The sequence below is a fragment of the Lepidochelys kempii genome, chromosome 15 (assembly GCF_965140285.1).
Source record: "Lepidochelys kempii isolate rLepKem1 chromosome 15, rLepKem1.hap1, whole genome shotgun sequence".
In the NCBI taxonomy this organism is placed as follows: Eukaryota; Metazoa; Chordata; order Testudines; family Cheloniidae; genus Lepidochelys; species Lepidochelys kempii.
Window position 1 is genome coordinate 25,626,776 of NC_136394.1, and position 22,779 is coordinate 25,649,554.

The following is a 22,779-nucleotide window of genomic DNA, read 5'->3' on the forward strand; positions in this document are numbered from 1 at the left end:
AGGAGAGTGAGTTTGTGGGGGGGGGGGGGGCGCGGAGGGTGAGAAAACCTGGATTTGTGCTGGAAATGGCCCAACTTGATGATCACTTTAGATAAGCTATTACCAGCAGGAGAGTGGGGTGGGAGGAGGTATTGTTTCATGGTCTCTGTGTATATATAATGTCTTCTGCAGTTTCCACAGTATGCATCCGATGAAGTGAGCTGTAGCTCACGAAAGCTCATGCTCAAATAAATTGGTTAGTCTCTAAGGTGCCACAAGTACTCCTTTTCTTTCTGAAATCAGTGAATCTGTGATGATTTACCTCAGCTGAGACAATCTGACCCTTAAGACACAGCAAGTGTAGGGCCTTAGCAGAATTGTGTGTGTGAAGTGATGGCAAGATCTGGCCCTTAATTCTGCATTCCCTGGTCATTTACAATGCTTGCTGAATTGGTATTGCAAATGGGTCTTGTAGCTTTAATCTCTCAGCCAGGTTTGTCCTCTGTTCTTAACCCCCCTATTCCTTTCCATTTAGGGGTGACCACACATATGCAGATAGCTATATCACCGTTCTACCTAAGGGGACAGAATTTGTGGTCTTCAGCATTGATGGTTCCTTTGCAGCCAGCGTGTCTATAATGGGGAGTGACCCCAAAGTCAGAGCTGGCGCAGTTGATGTTGTAAGGTCAGTGGCAGGGGAGAGGGCTGGGGGAAATGCTTTAATATTAAATGAATATTTTAACCCTATTGCAAATATAGGTCCATAATACTGTTGTTTTTTTCCCCACTAGGCACTGGCAAGACCTTGGCTACCTCATTATCTATGTCACAGGCCGACCTGATATGCAGAAGCAAAGGGTGGTAGCATGGTTAGCACAGCACAATTTCCCCCATGGGATAGTCTCATTCTGTGATGGGCTTGTCCATGACCCACTGCGGCACAAGGCCAACTTCCTGAAAACCCTCATTACAGACGTAAGCATGAGCTGTCCTGAGATGTGATCAAAGCGTGGGTTCATCCACAGCTTATTCAAGTCCTGACCTGCAGTGGGACATTAACCTGCATTCATTTGATTTTTAGCCACCCTCACCCCTTTCTTTATTTTCTTACTCCACAAAGGTGCCTGTGCAGTTAAAATGTGTTCACTTCATTCTGCACGGTCTTGCTGCAATCCTTGCTGCTTCCATTACGAAATGCCTATTGCTGTAGAAGAAATCATGATTCTTGTGCTTTTTCCCCACCTGCTTAGTGCATTTCTGGATGCCTGTCATATCTGCACATAAAGGGATGCTTTACAGATAGAGGGCCGTCAAAGAGATTGTGACTTGCAGCCAACCAAAACCCAGAATTCAAACCTGTCTCCATATTGGGCCGAATCCAAATACCCCAATATCTGGGAAAATTTGGACTGGAATCTCCATGTTTGTGAACGTTAAGATCTGGGGCTTGGGTGAGGTCCGTTATATAGATGCAAAGTTCAGATTCAAAGTTCCAGTTCAGGGGCTTGGGGTGGACTTATCTCTACTTGGAGAGTTGGGCTATGTTAGCACTTGGATGAAAAGACCTTTAAGGAACATCCAGGCAGGATTGGTGGTGGGGGATCTTCTCTCAGACAGGAATGAATGAATGAATGCCCTCTCGTGCTGAGGGTGCATACCATTCTTTAGTTGAAACAAAACCAATATGGTCATTAGAAATCCCTTAGCACTTTTTGCAAGAGAAGGCTTGTTCACCTTGTTGTCATGGCCAGATGCCAGTTGAGGTAGTTACATTCAATCTCCCTAAATTCCTCCTGTAGTTGACCGTTAGTGAAGTCCTTTGAGATCCTTGGATGCAGGATTCTATAGAAGTGCCATATAATTTCCTTTATCTTTTGAAGACTGTGCTTTGCAGGGCTTAAGAGGACCTCTAGGTCTCCATCTCCCACTGCTTTGAGAATTGTAGAGAATTGTGGTAGGATAGGGTGATGCATGTAGTGCTGAGAAGAAAGTGCTGGTTCACGTGACAGCAGAGCAGCTAGGGAGGGGCTTTGACAGATCAGTGAATGTCACAAGAGGTGGCAGGACTTCAGTCCATGCCTTGCTAAGAGATTGATGTTGTCAGGCATATCAAAACATGTGAGTTTGCCCGGCAGCAGCCAACTGATGATGATATGGCACTGCTACAGCGCCTTCCCTTGGAGGATCTCAAAGCACTTTATTGCTATTGATCAACCATCCTTCACAACACCTCTGATGTAGGTAAATAATATCCCCCTTTTACAGCTAGAGAATCTGAGACACAGAGCTGAGTTGCCCATCACAGAGAGGATCATCTGAAGAGCCAGTCTTAGAACCCAGGAGTCCTAGCTTTCTGCTCTAACCATGAGATCACTTTGCCTCTCTCCAGCAAAGACTGAGCACACCCTTTGTAGCAGTGCACAACCAAGGAAGTAAATAGGAGTTAACTTCTTGGTTTGTACTCCCTTATCGACGTGAAGAGTGAGGGAGCAAAATCAATGGCATGGTTCTGTAAGGCCCAGAGTATCCACAACCCCGTTCAAATGTTCCCCTCACAAGATCTGGCTCTCACTCAGCATGGAAATTAACCACCCAGTTTTAAAGAGGCTGTTGGTGCCAAGGAGACCAGACAGAGTGTAATAAATGTAAAAGGAATAGAAAGGCACCAACTTGCCTGCATGCAGTTAAACCCAGTCAATCCAAAAGGTTGTTATAGAGAGTGGAAAATGAGGTACAAAATAAAACCTACTGCACAGACTCTGTTTTTAAAGACTAGCACCGTGCGCTCTTCGCCTGTGGGGACGCCCCAAGGTCATACTGCATACATTACCTGACTCTAAGTGGAGAGAGTGCAGAAAAGAGCAACAAGAATGATCAGCGAGCTGGAGGAAAGATCACATGCGCCATATATCTGCAGTTTGGGTATAGGATGACTCAGAATAGGACGTGCTAAATGTCTACTGCATGAGGAGGGTGTAAATTGCAAGGAGGGAAAGGAGTTATTTAGGAATGTAACTAGGAGGAATGGCTTCAAAGAGTTAAGAGTGCGAACATTTATGTCTGAATATCAGAAAAACTTCCTAACCATGAGATCTACTTGTTGTAGGAACGGAAGTGGTGTAAGCTTTTTAGCTTGTGACATTTAAAACTGGACTGAGCTGAATACTAGAAAATATGTTGAGGGGATTGATTCTACCCTGGCCTCTGGGATGGGAGTAGATGTCACTGCTAGGGCTTTTCGAGCTCTAATATCAATGCGTCTGCGAAGTGCAGTCTTTGGACAGACTTCCATAATGTCATATTTCAGCCTGGTAACTGATGGGCTTTTATCATGTCTTAGACCTAGGTTGTTCCAATTTCCCCTTTATTTCAGTGATAAATCAGGCCTAATTAATGGGGCCATCTTGGTTATCTAGCCCACTGGATCAGACATGCCATTGTCTAGCATAGTGAAACAGTTTCCATTATTCTAGGGCCAGTGTGCCTTATTCTCCCTAGACCTTGACAAAATGAAAGCCCATCATTAAATACTGAACGCAATGACTGTTGGAATCAGCCTTTAACTTGACATCTAAGTCCGAATGTCAAGAGCGAGCTGTCTTTGGAACCCCCTTGTTACAGAAGATGCCATATTATTATCCCTTGTTGGAAATCGACCTTTCCAGAGGGCACAAAGGTTCACAGATTTGCTACAATGGGTCTTTGGCCAGCTTGCAGCTCTCCAGGCAGAACCAGATGGATCCATGCTTGGCACCAGGATAAGCACCTCCTCCTGCAGAGCCCCACCAGTTTTATTCCACCGCCACAGCTGCAAAATGATCTTCTCAAATGTCTGGCTAAAGAGTAAATGAAATCTTCTGCTCTGTGGGAACAGAGCAGTAACTACTAATGGGTAGAAAAATCCAGTGCATCATGCAAGGTGATATGCATAGTTGTCTGTCTAAACCACCGCAAAATCCAACAAAATTAGATATGCAGTCTGGCTAACCCAGCCACCAGACTAGTGCTGTGTGCTGTGGTCTCTCGGTGGAAGGGAATTCTTCATATAAACAGTTACTGAATATAATTGAAAAATGCTCCCTCCCTGGCTAGCGTTTACAAAACTCCTTGGAACAGAGCGGTGGAGCGTGCCACACAAAGGAAGGACATTAGGTAAACATAGCTACATTCCTATTGTACTTCCTACTTCATTCTGCCCTTGTATTCTGCAGAACAGCTAGAACAGTAATCGGCCTATAGTACAAACCCTCAGCACTGCTGTTGGTTAATTAGTACATATCTCTGCAGAGCATTGTCCAGGTGGGACTTGCAGTGCACTCTTGACTGGATATTCCCACAATCACTGTGAAAAAGCCAAGCGTGCTGAGCAGTGTCATAGAATAAACGTTCCCTCTTCCCACAGCTCCACATGAGGATCCACGCCGCATACGGATCCACTAAGGATATTTCGGTCTACAGCTCCATTAGTTTGCCACCCACGCACATCTATATTGTTGGCCGACCAACCAAGAAATTACAGCACCAGTGTCAGGTAGGAATCCAGGTTAGTTTGTCTGTAGAACACTCCAGTGGCTGATGCTGTCCCTACTGGAGTTAGTGGGAGTTCAGACACTAACTTCACCAGGAGCAAGATCAGACTATTTTGTAAAGAGGAAGTTCCCACACACCAGGATCCCTCTGCATCTCTCTGAGAGGTGTGAGGGTTCCTTGCTTTATGCATCACTGCTATGGAAATAACAGAGTGAAAACACCAGTTGCTGTTCCACTGCATTGTGCTTTGTAGTGTTATATAATTAGATTTTCTTTTAAATGAAGTCCTGTCCACTTAAAAATCCCCCTTTTGTCTGAACTTGTCCCTGCTGTTACTCAGGCTGAGTAAAGCTGAAGATCAGAAGGGGGGGAGGGGGGTTCTCTGTAGAGCTGGTTTCTGTTGTGCATGTACCAGCACCATGTGTCACTGTCGATTGCCTCCCCAGTACAGGGTCAGTCAGTTCCCTCTGTTGTTTTTGTGGGATTTTCATAAAGCAGCAGAGGAAAGAAACATTTTAAGAAAGTGATTGTCAAACCACAACTGAAAGAGGGACTTGAAGACATATGTGGGATCTGAACTGACTGTGACTCCATTTTTTTTTTAAAGTTGCTTGATTTCAAGTTGACTCTGTCCTGTAAAACCCCCTGACCTATTGTTTCACAGTTCATTACTGAGGGGTACGCAGCCCACCTTGCCCAGCTGGAGTATAATCATCGCTCCCGGCCTGCCAAAAACACGACCCGGATGGCACTGAGAAAAGGCAGCTTTGGTCTCCCCAGCCAGCCAGATTTCCTGCGCAAGAGGAATCATTTGCTACGTACCATCTCCTCACAGCCCACGGGGGCGAGCGGGAATGCCAGCCACAGACCTGAACGAACGCAAAGCCAGTCAGACAGCGATAGGGAGAGAGAGCGGGAGCGCAGCCAAAGGAGCATGAGCATTGCCACTGGGTGCTGGGGCCGGAGCGCAGCCTCAAAACTGGACTCTGGCACTTCAGGTCAGAAGTAGAGCCAGCCAGGAGCCAGTGACAGTCGGCCACAGCCGCCGGAGGAGGAAACAGAAGGAATAAAGGACAAGGCCAGCAGTGTGAGATGGAAGGGTAAATATGGTGCTACTCTCTAACAACAACATGGTATGCTAGGAGGAAAGGCTGGTGTATTTTCCACATGGAATTTGCAGGCCTTAAAATGGCGTGTTGGGTTTGCAGAGCACTAGTCCGAAAAACCATTTGAAATTAGGGAACCAAGGGGGAAAACAAATAGTTTCCAGATCAAGACCATGCTCTCTTCTGCCTCCTTTTCTTATCCAGGTTTAGTGACTGTAAATATGTGCCTCCCTCACCTTCTTAGCCATCAATCAGATACACGTGACTGAGTGTGATCCTCAGTGCCATGTGGTGGAAGGGGAAGAAGTCTGGTTAGACCTTTCACTTGGGTTGTTCCATTAGCCAGACTGAGAGAGACTGCTGGATACCAGCACTTTTTTGTGTTTTTAAACTAAGCATGTCATTTCCAAGGTGCAGAGAGGCTGAAATGAGAGGCTTCTGCTGCACTGGGTGAAGCAATCAAGTGTTTTACATGTGCAGAGAGCTTAGAATTTATCCACTTTGTACCCAGGAGGATGTATATCAGCAAAGCATTAATGAAGTATCAACTGCTGTTGATAGGAGCCGTATGTCAGCAGATTGATGCTCTAGAAAGTGGGGTCATTAGTTTTTTGTTTTTGCTTTAAACATTTTGAAAGGTGATGGAATTTAATGTATTAAGCTATTTAAAAAAACAAGGAGTTTTGTTTTAGCTGTTAACAACATCAGCCACTTACTTTACTGTATAGTTCTCCAAGTATTATTGCTGTATATTATTTCAGAAACTAACCACCATATATTTGCAAGTGTCTGAAAGTACTCAACAGCTAGATTGCACTGCATTTCTTGTCATCAAAATGCAGGGTCCAAATATTTCACCACTATCCCCCACTCAGAGACATTTCTTCTTCCCAGGTTCTCTCCAATATCAGTAACAGCTTTCACGGGAATTAGACTTGCTTTTTTTAACTGTAGTTATTCAACTGTAAAACCTCATTGTTTTTGCACTGATAATTTTTAGAATGGAGACCTGTTACCATCTCATGTAGCTACACCTAACTGTTTGTAGTGCATGACAATTAAATATTTCTAAGCCAGGGTGGGTGGGGGTGTGTGTGTGTATATGTATGTATATATATATATATATATATAGATTTGTGCAAAAGTTTTTCAACAGTAAGGAGACTGTAAGGAAGTGTGCCAACTAAGTTGTGCAAGCTTAAGAAAAGGCCATATCTTAATTTTCCTAGCCTCTCTTTCAGTCGATGTGTCTGAGCTGATGGTTTAATGCGCTGCCATGACCTGAATCTCTCTCTTGCACTGGGCATGCAAGGGTCTGGGAGCATTGCAGAGGTGACATTTCCAGTCTGCAGGATAATGTGCTGTGCTGCTTGCTAGCACCCCCTAGCGACAAGGAGATTGTAAGCCACAAGGTATTCAAAGGTGAAGGACATAATTTAACGAGGAGCAGAGGAGAACAGTGCCTAGAACAGAGGGGTTGCCTGAAAGCCCCTTAGCCCTGCCCCCCTCCCAGGTCAAACCAGCCAGGATTCTGAATTTTCAGCCTCAGTGAAGGGCGCAGTTTTCTGCTTGCACACACCAACTTGGGTATGGGAAATATCCAAACTGGGTGGATATTTGGGGCTCCCACCTGCCTATTTCACATGAAGATTTTATATTCATAGCACATTCATTGGCTAAGTATTGTCCTGCTTTCCTCCACCACAATATACTATGTTTATATCACTTTCTACTTACAAGGATCTTATTTATAATCGATTTTTTAGACTGCTTCATTTTATTAACGGTTTCAGTACTAAGTGTAGCACCTCTGCACCGAGACGCAAAGCACTGTGAGCTCTGCTCTGCTACCTGGCTCAGAGCTGCAGCAGGCAAACACGCCGCTCATCCAGACATCAAAAATCTATTTCATGACTACGGCTTAGACCTCAAGTTTCAAAACGAACTTAGAATGTGTGCTCTATCCCTACAGTGATCTAAAGAGGACAGTGTTTAACTACTGAGAATGTCCATGTTGATGGAGCTTTAATAGATCCACCCGCAAACACAGTGCATCTCATTTACTCTTAGCCTCATTGCAAACTACTACGCCATTCATCTTTGATAATTATATTACAGAACATCCGTACAGATTTTTACTACTGAAAAAATTACTTCCCTTTCTGCTGAACTCAGCCTAGTTACCTTGAATGTATATCCAAAGCTACTGGCTAAAAATGTGAATTGTGTCATAGCTTTTTGCTAGTTGAATATTGTACCAAACTGTTGCCATCTGACTTAGAAGCAAGCCGCAGTCCATTCTGTAAAGTAACCAAACCATGATCACAAAGCGTATTTGCAAATTTGGATATGGCCTTTACAAAGTTCAATCTTACTCTGAAAGAAGAGTCCACAAACCAAGGCATGACATGTACATTTTTTTTCAAAATGCAGATGAGCTGTTAACATTTTCTTGTGTGTAGATAGTGTAAAACTGAGGATAATGTAAATGTGAAAAAAACAAAAGTGGGTATATACAAAGTGAAAGTTATTTATTTTGTGTAGAGAAAAAGTGTCCGGAGGCAACAGAACCTTCAGAGATTATTAATATTAAAATGTAGCTTTTTTTTGTTTCAGGCATTATGTACAAAGCAATTATTTTATGGACCAAGTTTAATGTAACTGTCAATGACCGCAGAAGTGCAATATTATAATCATCACTCCATATTTTAAACCAATAATAATCAGTGAGACTGACAATCGTAGCACCTGTGTTCTGACCCTTTGTTGAGCTTCTTGAATTTTTCAACCTCTCCCCCATCTGTTTCCATTGTAAGAATCCATACAGAGAAACAATCGTAGTGCAGAATCTTTGTTCATCACTGCAATAATATCAGACGATGTGGCCATGTATTAACATGACATATGTGGATAGGTTTTTTTCACCCATACAAGTACACTATAGTTCCCCGTGAATCTATCTTCTCATACATCCCTGTCTTCTTATTGTCTATCTGAAGCAAAGATCAGTATATTACTCTGTCATTCTAAAAGCAATAGCAATAGTTTAACTTTTGTGTTTATAAACTGCTCTGAAATGTTCTAGGGAGTGATGCATGTGAAACAAAATGTCTTTCTAAATGCACAAAAGAGGCTCCATTGGGATACAGTTAGGGAAAGCTGAATGTATTTTCCATTCTTATTAAAGGGGCACTGTCAGGTTAAAGACCTTATTTACCTTTGTTACAAATAACAGTTCTGTGTTGTTTAAAACAGAAGGAATATTAAAAGTTTATTATACTTTTCACTGTTATGCTGGTTAGTTCCTTTTTGCATTCATCAGATTAGGCCAAGGAAAACAGACTAGTTGGTTCTGGTAACTGTCACTTCCTGGTTCTCATGCACTCAGCACAAAGCTGCAATGTTTATATTGTGAGCACTGAACAGAGATATTTATTTATTGGGTTTTTAAAAAACAACATCTGTTTCCACTGGAATTAAACATTCAAGGAAACATTTCTGTGGATTTTTTTTCCTAAAAAGCAGCTTTTCTATAATCTGAACGTTGGGACAGAAACCTGACCCTGTCCCTTTCCACTTTTTTTTTAAATCCAAACTGTCACTTTAATTCCTTGTTTTCTTCTTTTGATAAATCATTAAAAAGGAAAAATTTTACTACCAAAAAGAACGTGTATAGTGTTAGAAGATATGCTAAATGAAAACCAATAGCTAACCAAAGGGTTACGAACAACCTGCTCTTCCCACAAGCAACCTGCACTTCTTGTAGTACCCCTGCTCTTCAGGTATCTTCACCTTTGCTGCATTTTCCTATTAGTTCTAGAAGCCTTACATTTTTCTCCCTCCCCTTGTATGAAAACCCTGGATATCGATATCCTTGACCGTCAATTTTATATTCAATAATGTTCTATTTTATTTATAAAAAAATCTTTTAGGGATACAGATGGGGGGGAAAACTATGTCATGGCTTAATTTGACAGACACACCTGCACCCCACCAGGGAATGAGATTTAGATCTGAGTCTGCCTCTTCCTGGTTTTCATTTTGTGTATTATGTTGTGTGTGTAAAATACTGTTAAGATCTATTTGCTTGTATGTAACAAACCATAACTACTGTACAACTTCCTTCTCCTCTTTGCTGTTAGTGCATTGCTCTAATGCCTGGGTGTGCTTTGTGTACAGTAACTTTGTACATTACACAGATTAAAGAAATGGGAAGGCTACATTCTGTGTCTGCTTCTTTTGGTGACTTACAAACTGACAGTTAATGCATCACAAAAGCTAGGAATTGGGAACTGAAAATGATCCAGTTTAATGAAAGTGTCCAATGGAATTAGATGCCAAAGAAAAAGATGGCAAAGACGTGACCTGCTGAGCAGAAAAATAGAGGGGCTGAAAACATTGACATGAGGCAAATGGAAACCAAACGGAAAAGAGAGAGACAATTACAAGCACTGTGTGCTCTGAATTGAAGATGATGTTCTACAGCCAGTGAGAGAGTGAAATGATGGGGGACAGTAAGTGAATCAACAACAGCAGAGCGTGAGAGTAGAGAACAGGGAGCCACCCAACAGCATGTGGGAGCTTCCCTTTGAACTGGCTGCCAATAAATGCACAATCCGTAAAGCCTAAGTCTGGCTAGCTCAGGGGCTGTCAGCGCTGCTGCCTTACACGGACCCTTCCAAAGGGGGAATCTCAAGGGAGCTGCACCCTCTCAAGCAGGCCCTTTCCTCTACTGTTCAGTAAGGGCAGAGATTCGCCTGGCTCAGCCCTCCTCAGACACCTACCTGTTTGTCCACGGCTTGTCCCCCTCTCATCCTGGCTGCTGTCAGTGTCCTTGTTAAACGTATGGTCCCAGGGAGGTTTGTGCCATAACTAGCTCCTTTATAAAAGGGAAGTGTGTTGTCTCCATCTGACCCATGTGCCTAAAACCCAGCTACTAGAGGAGGAGGCCTGCATTAAAGGGAAAAGGAAGATACGTTGATAGGAGACCTGCCAGCAGACAGGATGAATCCATACATACGTGACCAGCCTCCCACAGTCAAACACCTCAGGGCCTTCTAAGAGGTTAGAAAAGTGGCACATGAAAACTAGTTCAAATCATACAGAAGGACAAATTTTGTTAAACAGGCAGTGATTTTACAGTTCAGAACAGGACTTTCCACCAACAGCCATCAGACCCAAGTAACCAAAGAAGTCTGCGGTGGGATCTGTTAAATAGAGTGGAATAAAGGGACCAAGGAAACTACTACGTCACCAAAGTAAGCAGGCATCTCTAGGGGGAGTCAGTGTCATACTGATTGCACTTTGGGCTTTCTAGGTCTTGCACTTTGCTAGCTGTAGCTGCTCAGCTGTCAAAAATCTGACCTACTGTGATTTCCTTAGCAAGCCCCTGGGTGCAGAGGACGGGGCAAGCATTCATTTTAAAGCTTCGGGTGTTAGCCAAAACAATTGAGCACGCCCACGCAAACACACAAAAATCTTGCCTGTCCCCTTGCAACAGATTGGTTTGTATAATTGCTACCTGTCGTTCACTCACACTGGCACATAAAAGAATAACTTGGGCTGCTGGATTGATTTAACCAGTTTATTTTTTACAAGTTTTCAGATTCACCAAGTTAAGTGGGGCTTGAGGGGGGAGAATCAGAAGACTGAGTTTTCCTGGGCTCCTCTGCTTCTGAAAAGGCCAATTTCACTAACAAACCAAAACTGCCCCTTGCATTGTCATAAAGAGCAAGGAAGGGGCATCACTTTGGTGCAGGGATATGAGCAAGGCTGAGCAAACCCCCAACAAAATGTGCCCCTGTCCATTACACTTAACCCACTGTCCCAGTGCAGCCTGCCGTCAAGGGAGCCAGTGCTAATTAAAAGCTTGAACCTGTACCATGCCAAGTGCCTTCACCTCTCATTGGCTCAGTGAGAAAAGGCACCTTGCAAGATGTGGACCTAATGTTGCAGCCTGCACAAAGCTGGGGCAAAGTATAAATGGGTCTCTGTATAGCTGAGGGCTGTAAAGGGACCCCTCTGTAACTGAGCAATCCAACCAAACACTGGAGTAAACACAGGGCAAATATTAATTCAAAGAGCAGGCACGTAGCAACCACATGTGAAAAATGATTTACGGCAGCCTCATTTCAGGGGATCACTGTGGCAGTCACCCCAGTATCAGCGGGGTTATGGCCACCTGGTACCTGGGCATTTGCCTTAGAGTTTGGAATCTGAATCACCATCAAGGAAGTGTATTAAAGATAACATGGTGTTAGTCACTGGGTGAGTTTATCTCCTCTGGGGACTCAGCATTGTTGTGCTGGTGGCACCCATGAGCGCCCTGGTGGACTGACAGCTACTTGCTGCCTAAGAATCATTTGCTCAATCATTGAGCAGTAGTGGGAGGAGCCTCAGAAAGCGACCAAGTTGAGAGCAATGTTGGTCAGGTCTTAAAGACTTTGCATGGACTGGCAGGAGAGAAGCCATGGCTAAAGGGGAGGTGCCATCAAAGTCACTCCCTCCTCCAGGCAACAGATTGACCCAGCAGAACAGGACATGTCCACAGGGTAAAGATCCTGCTGTGTCACACACAGATCTCGCCAGTGCAGGGAGAATGGGGAGCTGCCTGCTTTGGCAGAGTAGTGTCTCAGTGAGCAGAACAAGAAAACCACCTTTCCTGATGTACTTGACATTTGGACTGTTACTGAAGCATCCCTGTCCTCATCTGGAAGGCCAGGCCGTCTCCTCGGGTGGCTTGCTGTGAAGGAACAAACAGGCACTTATAGGCTGGTCTTCCCAAACCATCATGCTTGGTGCTTCCATACCACCTACCTGTGAGAGGCTGAAAGGCCTCTACCAATGTGTGTGATCAAACCCACTTCCACCCTGGCTAAGTAGGATTTATCCCAGTTTTGCAGATGGGAAAAGCCAAGAGAGAGGCTGCAGTTTCCACAAGGCCATGCAGTGAGTAAGCAGAACTCAGCTCTCCTGCCCCCCAGGCCTGTGTTCAAGCCACTAGCCCATGCTTTACAAACCCAGCTTAGGGCCTTGCTGGTTCCAGAATGTCTCTTCACTATAAAAACCATCTACCTTGTTAATCTCTTTGTGTCTTTCTTTGGTGACAATTTCTTCTAGAACTTCTCCATCTCCCTTAATAAGCCTGTAACAGAAGCACATCAACACACCCAGTAAAGTCTACCAGCCATCCAGTTACCAACTGTAAGCAACACATTGCTTTGTTTCCCCAGCAGCAGAAGGCATCATTCAATGAGGGTTCTGTCCCCACTGGAGGAGTGACTAGATCACCTCTCTTATGCAGCCACACGGCTAATGTTTCATGCTGAGGGAGACAGTATTTTGCATGGGAAGATGTCCAATAAGCTGGACTTGTTGAGGGGTAACACCAGAAGCACCTTCTGTGTGAGCATGTGCTCTAGAACAGAGTCAGGGGCCTCTGCCAACACAGGCTGGCTGCAGCACGGTGTCCCCCACGCTCTCTGGGAGGGTGGCAGCTTTGCAGTGCCAAAGAGAGTGGCAAAAAGTTCTCATCATATGCTGGGGCTTGGGCCAGATACTGCTCTGACAATCTGGTGTACACCTGGAGCAACTCCACTGACTGGTGTAACTCTGTAGTCTCTGTTTAAAGATGAGGGCAGCTCCATTATAGAACACTGTGAGTCAGGCTTTAGCCAACCCTCGGGTAAATAACCTTTGCAGCCTTTTCCATTATGTTGCCTGCAGGATTAAAACCAACAAGGTCCCGCTTCAGTGCACTTCTTCGAAAGATGCTGTGTACTGAATGTATTGGGAACAACCTTCCTCTCCCAGCATTCCCAGGATGTAGGATCTGCCATGATTTAGGCAATCCCCAGCCCCACAGAGCATTCCCTAGAGATCAGGCATGTTGCAAATCAAGCTTTCCAGGCTAGTGTGCTGCAGGGAAGACCCATGCTAAGGAAAAAGGATCTCCCATTACCCTATAACTCTGCGAGTGGATTTTCTCGGCAATGGGAAACTGGGTTGGTTGGTTCCCACTCTCAAATTTAAGATGTGCAGACAGCTTCCTTTATGATTGAGATGGGGCAATGCAGAGGTTTAAGTCCAGTCCCTTGGGGCACATAAAAGTTGCTGGATCATCTAGTAATCAGACAAGCATTTGACCTTTGGTAATAGAACTGGAAAGGACACAGTGGGCCTAGGGAAGGGGAGTGGTATCAAACCAGCAAATCCAGCAGCAGAACCATAAGCAGTGCCCAGCCTCTGAATGCAGAAGAGGAATTTAACCATCTTCAGCATGTGCCTTACGGGTAACTGACATCCATGCAAACATCTTTCCTGAGCATTGCTGGCTGCCTTCTATTTTAAGAGCTGGCTTGCCACAACACAATTTTCTATTCACTGTAAAGATGCAGTTTAGTGAAAACAGGGTCATTCCTACTCCTCTGGTTTTGAACGCTAGTTTGGTTACAGGCCTGTGGGCCTCCTAGAACAGAGAAGCAATTGCCCCCGGTTGTGCAAATAAACCCCTCTGGCCAGAGGATCTGTCTATAATAGGGACTGGATGCTTCAGACGTGACAGGCAAGCATCCAAAACAGCAGCTGCCCCTGAAAGAGCAATGTCTAACAGGTCAGGAAACAGCTAGCTCAGAACTGCCACCAGATCTGCCGGTTCAGATTTTATCCTCACACCATAGCTTAGAATTGCATTTACTCTGGGGACACTGATATCCCCCTCAGTGGAAGGAGGAAAAAACCCTCCACCCTGAGTAACAAGGCTTCAACCAGATCTTGCAATAGCTGCTGCTCTTGGCTGCCTTCTGCACCTCATACTGAGCACAAGCCATCAATGACTCAGCTCTGGGAGGCTGTCCATGCTCTGTAATCCCATTGATTTCAGTAGCAAGAGAGAGCATTCAGCACTACAGAGGAGGTGCTTAGCACCTGGCAGGATCAGACCCTTATTTGGCATCTTCTAACAATAATAGTCTCAGCCTGTCTGTCTAAACACAGCAAGCCTTTTTCTCCATCCCTCTGTCAATCCTAGTACTCTGATCTAAGCATCTCTGCTAGTCAAGCAGAGACCAGAGTGATTTATACCTTTATTGTCTGGGCCGGAAAGCTTTAATCTCAAGATGGCCTGACGGGTCACAGTGTTCACCTTTCATACTAAGAGCCTGGCTAGTAACAGCAAGGTGACAATGAAGGCTCAAGAGCTTGCTGCTGAGAGTGACCGCCCCTGGAGGGGAGGTTAAAAGGGATTTAGAGAGAACCCTGCTTTTACAAGCAGCAAGGATCTGTTGCTAAACTGGCATATGCTTCTGCCTCTCTTTGGAAAAGCCTAAAAAGATTCAGCTGCCCCATCTCTCTCCACTCTTCAGCCAGCCTCATACACTGCTCGCCAACTTGTTTCCCTGGTTTAAAAATAAGAAGTGGATTCTTGTCCACTGTTCAGAAGCTTTGCGGATTGTAAGCTCTTCAGGGACCATGACTTCCTATGTGAGTGTACGGCACCTACCACATTTTGGGCACTATTGCAGTCCAAGTGATACATCCTAAAATATGCTCCTTTGTGGATATGCTGAACTAACTATGATTATTTATCTCAACATTATCTACGACACTTACATCTCAGCTGGTATAAGTCAACTAGCTCTCTAGACTTTAACAGCGCTATGCTTATGTGCGTCAGCTGAGGATCTGGTCCCTAGAATTCTTGTAACCATGGAAACCATGCCTCTCCAAATGCTCCCAAACAGCACTGTTTCTAAGCTATTGTTTCAGGACCCTCTTTAACCCATGGGACTGTACCTTGTTCTTCCCGTTTCGGGGTCCACGACTTTTCTGATGACACTTTGCCTTGCGTCCCATTCTTCTTTCGTCATTGGTTTCATAGCCTGGATGCGGGACTTTTGCTCATCTGTCAAAACTAGAATGCAAACCTTAATGAGCTCGTTGAATAAGAATGTGCGCACACAGGTTAGTCTTCTGTCAGAGGACCATGAGGCAGAGGGCCTTACAATTATTATGGAGCACCGCTCTGTGCAGTGCACTGCTGAAAACACTCGTTCCAAAGAGCCACCTACCCCAAAAAGCTTGAACTATTGAAGCCTCACGCTGCTCCTCTGAGGAGGATATTGCTAGCTCTGTTTCCAACAGGTGAACTGAGGCCCACAGAACAGCTAAGTGATTTTCCCAAAGCCACATTGGGTGAGATTTTTAGAAGTACTCAGCATTAACCTGACACACCTCCTGTTTCTGTCAGTGATAAAATTCCCATTGATTTAAATGGGAGCAGAGTTAGGCCAATGCTGAGTACTTCTGAAAATCTCACCACTCGTCCAAATGCAGAGATGGGACTAGAACCCAGGCATCCTGAGTCCCACTCCTTTGTTACACTACAGACATTTAACCCTACACCTGTCTGCTTGGAACATTTTCCTTTCAAATTCTATTTACCTCCTTATTTACCCCCCTCATCCTCTCTCTTTCCCTTTAACAGTAAGAAGGATTTAGATACTTTGTAAATATCTTTAAGACAGAAGAGGGGAAATCCCTGGGGAAGGCTGGACAAAATGCATTTATCCAAAGCAGGTGATTTTGGATTCCTCCCTTATCAGCAAACCTTCATAAGTTGGCACCTTCCCCCACAATGGCTCCATTACAATTCCTCTGTGTAGATCCATTTGCCACCTGGCCTGCTGCTGGGACTGAGACTACCTGGCCTGCCTTATGTATATAATTACACACGTATTAAAACTGAATTACTACCTATTGTTAAAACCAATCCTCTTTCATCACTAGCATACACCACGTACTATAACCCCTACTGCTTAGACAACACACAAAGAATGGACAAATAATAGTTTGACATGAACAAGATCTTTCCAAAAAAATCATAGATACTGAGAAGAACTGAAACAGGGATTTGTGTATGTCTGCAACTGAGGGATCAAAGCCTCACCTGCTTTTCTTACTGTCACAAACTCAAAGAGCATATAGACCTTAAATTTCAAATTTGAGGCCTGAGGTAAAATTTCCCAACACACCCAAGTGACTGAGGTATCTGAAGTCCCACTGACTTTCAGTGAGACTTGGGCACTTTTTGAAAATTTGTCCCCTGGTTGTGTATTTCTTGCACACTCTGCTCACCCATGAGATACACTGGAAGATCTGGGGGCACCTTAAATCAGTGGTGGATACTGTATAGAGGACCTAGTCTCAACAGATAAAGAATGAACACAAATGTAGTGTTATCTTCCTCATGGCTTTACATATCACCTTTGTGAGCAAAGGAACATGCAGAGAACTATCAACTTCACATCCTGAATGCCAATACCAAGTGCTTCATGAATTCATTGCCTGTGGGTCCATCCTTTCATTTTCAACTTTTGTTCCCAGATCACAGGCAATTTTAACAAGCTTACAAACAAAACCATCAATTTGGGTCCTTGTATCTATTCATGGTTGCTCAAGCTAGGCCACTGAAGTTAGGAGGGAAAAGGCACCCAGGGTTCAGCAATCAGTGTTTCTTATCATGCAATTTCTAATGATCCTTGGATGAGACATTAAAAGAATCTTTTTCATTAATGAGTAGGAGAGTCGCATGGATTTTCTCAAATGGCGCATCACTTCTCTACTCTTTAAGTGGGCAAGTGTGAGTTTTTTAAACCTGGAAACAAGAACATTACCTGGGCCAGGTTCCACCAAAGATTCTTTCTGCCACTGCTCCAGTGAAGGGCCTGGCACGCCTTCCACCATGGCTCTCTCCTCTTTAGGCCGGTCCTTCGATTTCTTTTTCAGTTTCTTTTTTATTTTTTTCTTCTCTCTCTTTTTGTCTTTCTGTTTTGTTCGTTTCTTCTTGCTGTGTCTCCTCTTTTTCAGTTTGGATTCACTGTCACTGGAATCATCTGAAGAGCAGCTAGAGGAGGAGGAAGTCCCAGAAGACGAACTTGTCGTCTCAGAGGAGGAGGTACTTGCCTTTTTCCTCTTCTTGTCTTTGGCCTTCTTTTTCTCTGCAATACATTAAGAATGGGGTGGTTTGGAGAGAACATTTGCTCCATGGCACCCAAAGAGTCTGTCATGTTCTGCATTTCAAGCTACAACAGTCTGCTGTTCTGGTTTTGTTCTTTGTTAGGTTGCTCAGAAGACTGAACAAATCAAAACACTAACGCCACAGCAAAATCCCACTGGGCTAATACTTCTGTATTATCATGGTGGGAGGGGGCTAACTGAGCACTGTCCCTGATCCAGTCAGCACCCCTCCTGTATGCCTAGTTATCCCAAGACTGGGGCAGGGGCTGGACTCCATTCAGGCCCTTGAGGCTCATCCTACCCAGGGACTACACAACCCAGAGGCGGCTTGGATTTTCCTCACGGGGATGGTCAGCGAGGGGTGCCTGAATGGATCTGTGACAGGCACAATGCTAAAAGATCTGCATGCTGGAAATGTTTAAGGCTCTAGAGATGTCAGAACACAAGAGTAATGAGTATGAAGTGTGTGTTGAGATGACTGTATAAAGTTAATTGCTAAAAGCAAGCATTGTGTATTCCCACAATGGTACTCACTGTGCATATGCCCCCTGACCATGTGAGAAGTCAGCCTTCAGCAGTAGCTATCACCCCCACCTGCCCTTACCTTCTTTAGTAGAAGCTGAGCTCGACCTGCATCTGTGAGACCTGGCTGCCTTCTTCCTTGGAGGAGACTGGCTGCTCTTCTTTGAGTCTTTACTGCTTTTTCTTCTTTTCTTTTCATCCTTTTTGTCCTGCCTGCTTTGAGAATCGCTTTCACTCCTGCTTTGGGAGCGTTTCCTGGATTGGCTGTGAACCATTGTGCTTTGATTCCTATTTTAAACAATTCATTTTTCTTTCATTAATGGTATTAATAAAGGACAGTGAAACTTAATTCCATGTAAGGAGACGGTCCCAAAGTATCCCTAAACACAGCAATTCCAATTCTGCTCCATATAATTAGGAGGCAGGCCTTTGCACATTAAGTAGTTGCTGCAGACAGGTTTAGCTTATTACATTAGACTCAATTTACAGCCAACTTTTCTCCCCAAACTATATGTGAAACTTTGACAACTGCATAGAGGGTTACTCTGTTACATAGCAGTGGCCAGGCTGGGTTCACTGAGACCTTCCCAGTAGTCCACAAAATAAAGCACGAAGGTGTGAGGAACAGGGAGAGCTGAAGGGAATGGCTCCATGAGAGGATCTTTCAAATGCTGTTTTTCTTTGCACTACAAAACATTTAGGCAACTCTTCTGTGCCTCCCAACCAGCCTTCTTTGATTAGATTTGGCATGAGACTTCCACCACACTCTCTTCCCCCTTTCTTTTAAATGTCAGCAGTAGCTACTGTTACACACAGTTTCACAGCTGTGACGATTCAGCAGAGGGTGGTGATAAACACACTTTAGTACTGTATATTCTCTGATCATTTTTCATCCTTCTCAGGATTTAAGAGCTAAGGGTTCTACTTTCTAATCAGTGCCTCTGTATTGCCCCATTACTGTTAGCAGGAGTGTCACATGCTCTTTATGGCCCCATGGACCCAGACATTGTATGATGAACACTGCCACAGCTGTCAGCAGCATTAAAAATTCCATTCAGAACTGAACAAAGAAGAATCAATTACCGGTTTATTTAAAATACTGACAGCAGCCGCTAGCTAAGGGAAAATAATGAATTTTTAATATTTCAATTTACTTTTATAAAAGAGATTACATGCTAAACTGGCACCTTTTTCAATCAGTCCAAAACACTGGCAGTGGAATATAAGGGCAAACCCATCTATGATAAGAGACAAGCTCTCATTCGTTTAAAAAGAAAAACAAAAGCCTAGCATCAACAGCATAATTGTAGCTGGGAAAAGCTCTCGCATATCAGATATTTCGTGGCTAATATATTAATCCTGTCTCTACCACACAAGTTCAAAACAAGATAATCCAAGATACATACAAGTGAATCTCAAGTTCAAATTGATTTACAAATGAAAGCCTCAATAAAAAGCAACAAAAGATTTGCTTTAAGGACACATAGTAGTAAAGCTGCAAAGAATCAGATCCATCAATACACACACCAAATATATGCGTCCATATGTATACAAAAATACAGAAATCTCTTTCACTAGGTCCTTGAAGACACAGATAGCCGTAGAAGCACTATTCTGATCTCAGATACGCAACATACACAATCCTGTACAATTAGCTAGTGTGGACAAAAGTGCAGTAGCTGTTTTTTCAAGAATTCCAGTGATAAAGTCCACAGATTCATGGCTCAGGCCAGACTGTATATGGTTATTTCCCTGAGGTGCATTTTCTCTGTATTGCCTGTGTGAATGTAAATGAAAGCTGACATTAAACAATGCCTTTTCTTTCCAAACAGGCATTTGATTTTGCCCTTAGATAAATGGGGGGAAATAAAGAGCCAAGTTTTTCAGGGCCTGCTAGAGAAGCTGGATGTGTGTTTGTTTTGGAATCTGAATCAGGCTAATGACGTTTACAATAAGGACTGACAATGTTTTCCCACCTGCAGAGAGGTCTCAGCAGTCTCAAAAGCCAGAGTGGAATCGTTTAGACACATCATGCTAGAGAACAAGTCACTAGATCTTAGACCAGTGATACTTAGACCGCAGTGGTTCAGGAGCCAAATTACTGATCAACATTACCCAAGAGCACCACAGTAGTATGAGTTCCTTGTTTCATTTACACTCTCTCTCTCATACACACACACACAAAATTCTCACAGCAAAATGACTGACCAAGTATTATTAACCAGTTATTGTTATTATTATTAACCAGCTGATAAAATAACACAGTAAAAACATCCTGATTGGTTAATAACTTAGACTGGTTAATAATTAAATCACAGTGTTTTAATATGTGCTGCAAAGAGCTGCAGGAGACACACTGAAAAGCAACTTGTGGCTCCCGAGCCTCTGTCTGAGTATCACTGTCCTAGACACTAGTCCAAAATAGCAAGTTGTAATGGTGCATGGGCAGACACAACTTTACAATGGTGAAAATGTTTCGTGCCCTCTTTTAGTGTTTGTTCAACACACTAACCACACCCATAGACCTCAGCCTAAAATAATGGAATCAGATTTATTTCGAAGTGATTTAGGTTGAAGAAGTAGATTAGTCCAAACTATTCAGTATCTTAAAACAGCTGCATATACACATCACTTTTTTCTCTCTCCCTTCCTATATCTCCACCCACTCGCCCACTCCTTTCACATATCAGTTGAGATCATCTCTCTTCCCCCCGTACACATTTCCTAATTTCTCTCTCTCTTTCAGCTCTTTTACATTTAACGCGGCAAAGCTGGCAATACAGCTTGTGTGCAAGACAGAGTGAAGAACAGAAGCCCACTCCTGCACCCTTTAGTGGGGAGAAATCTTTACTCCCAGCGTAGTTCCACTGATGTCAAGGGGACTATCTCTGCAAGGTCTGCAGGATCATACAGCTCAGCAGTCCTACATTCACACCCCCCCGCCTATACTTTTCATCAGTAGCTCTCAGTGCTTTACAAGGCAGAGCAAGTGCTTTTATGCCCATTTCACAGACGGGGTGCCTAAACCCTGCCCCACCCACCCACCCACACTCTGACACAGTGGGTAATGGCCCTTTAAGACACACAGCAGGTGGCTGGCTCTTTAAGACTCTCCCCCTTCTCCTCCACTCCTGCTAGATACAGTCCGTCCCCGGACAGCACCGCGCATGCGCCCCGATATCGGCCGCTGACGGCTTTGCGGACCCAATCTCGCCCCTTATTCCTCCCGCGAGTGTCCGTCCCCCTCCCGCCCAGAGACAGGCCGCCGCAGGTAAGGGACTCACCCTCGGGGGTGGGAGGCGCGAACAAGCCGCCTGCCCCGCGCGCGCTGGAGGGGGAGGCCCAGCCCCGGCGTCTGTCGCTGAACGACCCCGGGAACGGGTCACTTCGGTTGCTTTCCGTTCGTTGCCTCGCCCACTTCCGGTATTTTGTGCGTGGTTTTGTGGGTCCGGTGGGAAAGCACAGACCCCGCGCATATTGGTTCCTACCCCAGCTGTATCTGCGCTGGGGAAGCAGGGCTCAGCCCGAAGGAGGCGTTTACCGGCTGCTGTGCCCCACTGAGCCCGGCTGGGGTCAGCCCGCAGTGGGAAGGGCCTCTTCCCATGACAGGGTGTAGAGTCTCCCTCTCGGGGTGATAGGGGAGCCCACATGTTGGTGAGAGACGGGCTGGCTGTGCCCTGCGGACCAGGGCGCTGCAGCAGGGAGGAGACGGGGCTGGGGGCTCATGCTGCCTGTGCTTTGTGGCGATGAGACCAGGTGGGTGAGGGAATATCTTTTATTGGACCTACTTTTGTTGGTGAGAGAGAGAAGCTTTCCAGCTACACAGAGCTTTTCTTCGCATCATGCCGCTCAGATCGCGGGCTTCTCTTCCCCAGCTTTGGCTACGCATTTCAGGGAAAGACAAAATAACAAATCTGAAAGTAGGGAAGCTGACACAGCAGGACCCGCTAGAAACTATCATAAAAATAAAGGCGGCTCAGGTGGTTGTGACACGTAGACCATATGAAAGATTGGAAAGGTGCTAACCCAGCATTGAATTGGGTACCTGAGGTAGGAAAGAGAACGCAAGGAAGAACTGGCAGAAGACAATGACAGAGGATATTGAATACGCTGGCATAATGGCGGGAGGGGGGAAGTACACAAGCACCTCAGAGTTAGGAACACCTCAGGAATGTAACTGATCAAAATGTTATGGTTGTTCTTTCAAAAGTTTACAACTGAACATTGACTTAATACAGCTTTGAAACTTCTCTATGAATATAAATCTCCCCCCTGTATTTTCCACTGAATGCATCCGATGAAGTGAGCTGTAGCTCACGAAAGCTTATGCTCAAATAAATTTGTTAGTCTCTAAGGTGCCACAAGTACTCCTTTTCTTTTTGCGAGTATTTTTTTGGTCTCTGCTGCTGTTTGACTGCATACTTCCAGTCCAAATGAGGTGTGTGGCTGACTGGTCAGTTCATAACTCTGGTGTTCATAACGCTATGGTTCCACGGTACACAACTAGCGAGTGATCATAATCAATGGAGGAACCAGACTGCCTGATGAGTCAGTGGCACTAGAGGAACTAAGATAAGGTAGTGTCTAAGGAGTGGGAGTGGAGCCCTGTTGTGCTACGCACTGTTCA

At 44.6% G+C, this 22,779-nt stretch overlaps 2 protein-coding genes across 18 annotated transcripts in view; one reads left to right on the forward strand and one right to left on the reverse strand.

Moving 5' to 3' along the window:
* PITPNM2 (phosphatidylinositol transfer protein membrane associated 2) overlaps positions 1-9,835 on the forward strand; it is a 225,591-nt gene extending 215,756 nt beyond the window's left edge. For 5 of the 8 annotated variants that reach the window (XM_073313000.2, XM_073313005.2, XM_073313001.2 and 2 more), the window contains 4 exons: positions 515-664; positions 771-954; positions 4,382-4,522; positions 5,174-9,835. In XM_073313000.2, coding sequence (XP_073169101.1) covers positions 515-664; positions 771-954; positions 4,382-4,522; positions 5,174-5,518 — 820 coding nt within the window. In that variant the 3' untranslated portion in view covers positions 5,519-9,835. The remainder of the gene's footprint in view (positions 1-514; positions 665-770; positions 955-4,381; positions 4,523-5,173) is intronic. The other 3 variants (XM_073313003.2, XM_073313006.2, XM_073313007.2) reach the window with 1 other exon arrangement.
* ARL6IP4 (ARF like GTPase 6 interacting protein 4) overlaps positions 1-21,519 on the reverse strand; it is a 34,749-nt gene extending 13,230 nt beyond the window's left edge. For 4 of the 10 annotated variants that reach the window (XR_012155076.2, XR_012155074.2, XR_012155075.2 and 1 more), the window contains exons 1-7: positions 21,437-21,519; positions 18,235-18,440; positions 17,288-17,611; positions 15,408-15,525; positions 12,690-12,759; positions 12,272-12,357; positions 10,400-10,565 (exon numbers count right to left, since the gene is read on the reverse strand). Coding sequence is in view for 4 of the 10 variants with exons in the window: in XM_073313019.2 (XP_073169120.1) it covers positions 12,301-12,357; positions 12,690-12,759; positions 15,408-15,525; positions 17,288-17,611; positions 18,235-18,427 (762 nt within the window). In the remaining 6 variants the exon portion in view is untranslated. Of the gene's footprint in view, positions 1-7,153; positions 8,477-10,399; positions 10,566-11,185; positions 12,358-12,689; positions 12,760-15,407; positions 15,526-17,287; positions 17,612-18,234; positions 18,441-21,436 lie in introns of those variants that run through there. The other 6 variants (XR_012155077.2, XR_012155079.2, XM_073313019.2 and 3 more) reach the window with 6 other exon arrangements.
* Between the last annotated feature and the right edge of the window lie 1,260 nt (positions 21,520-22,779).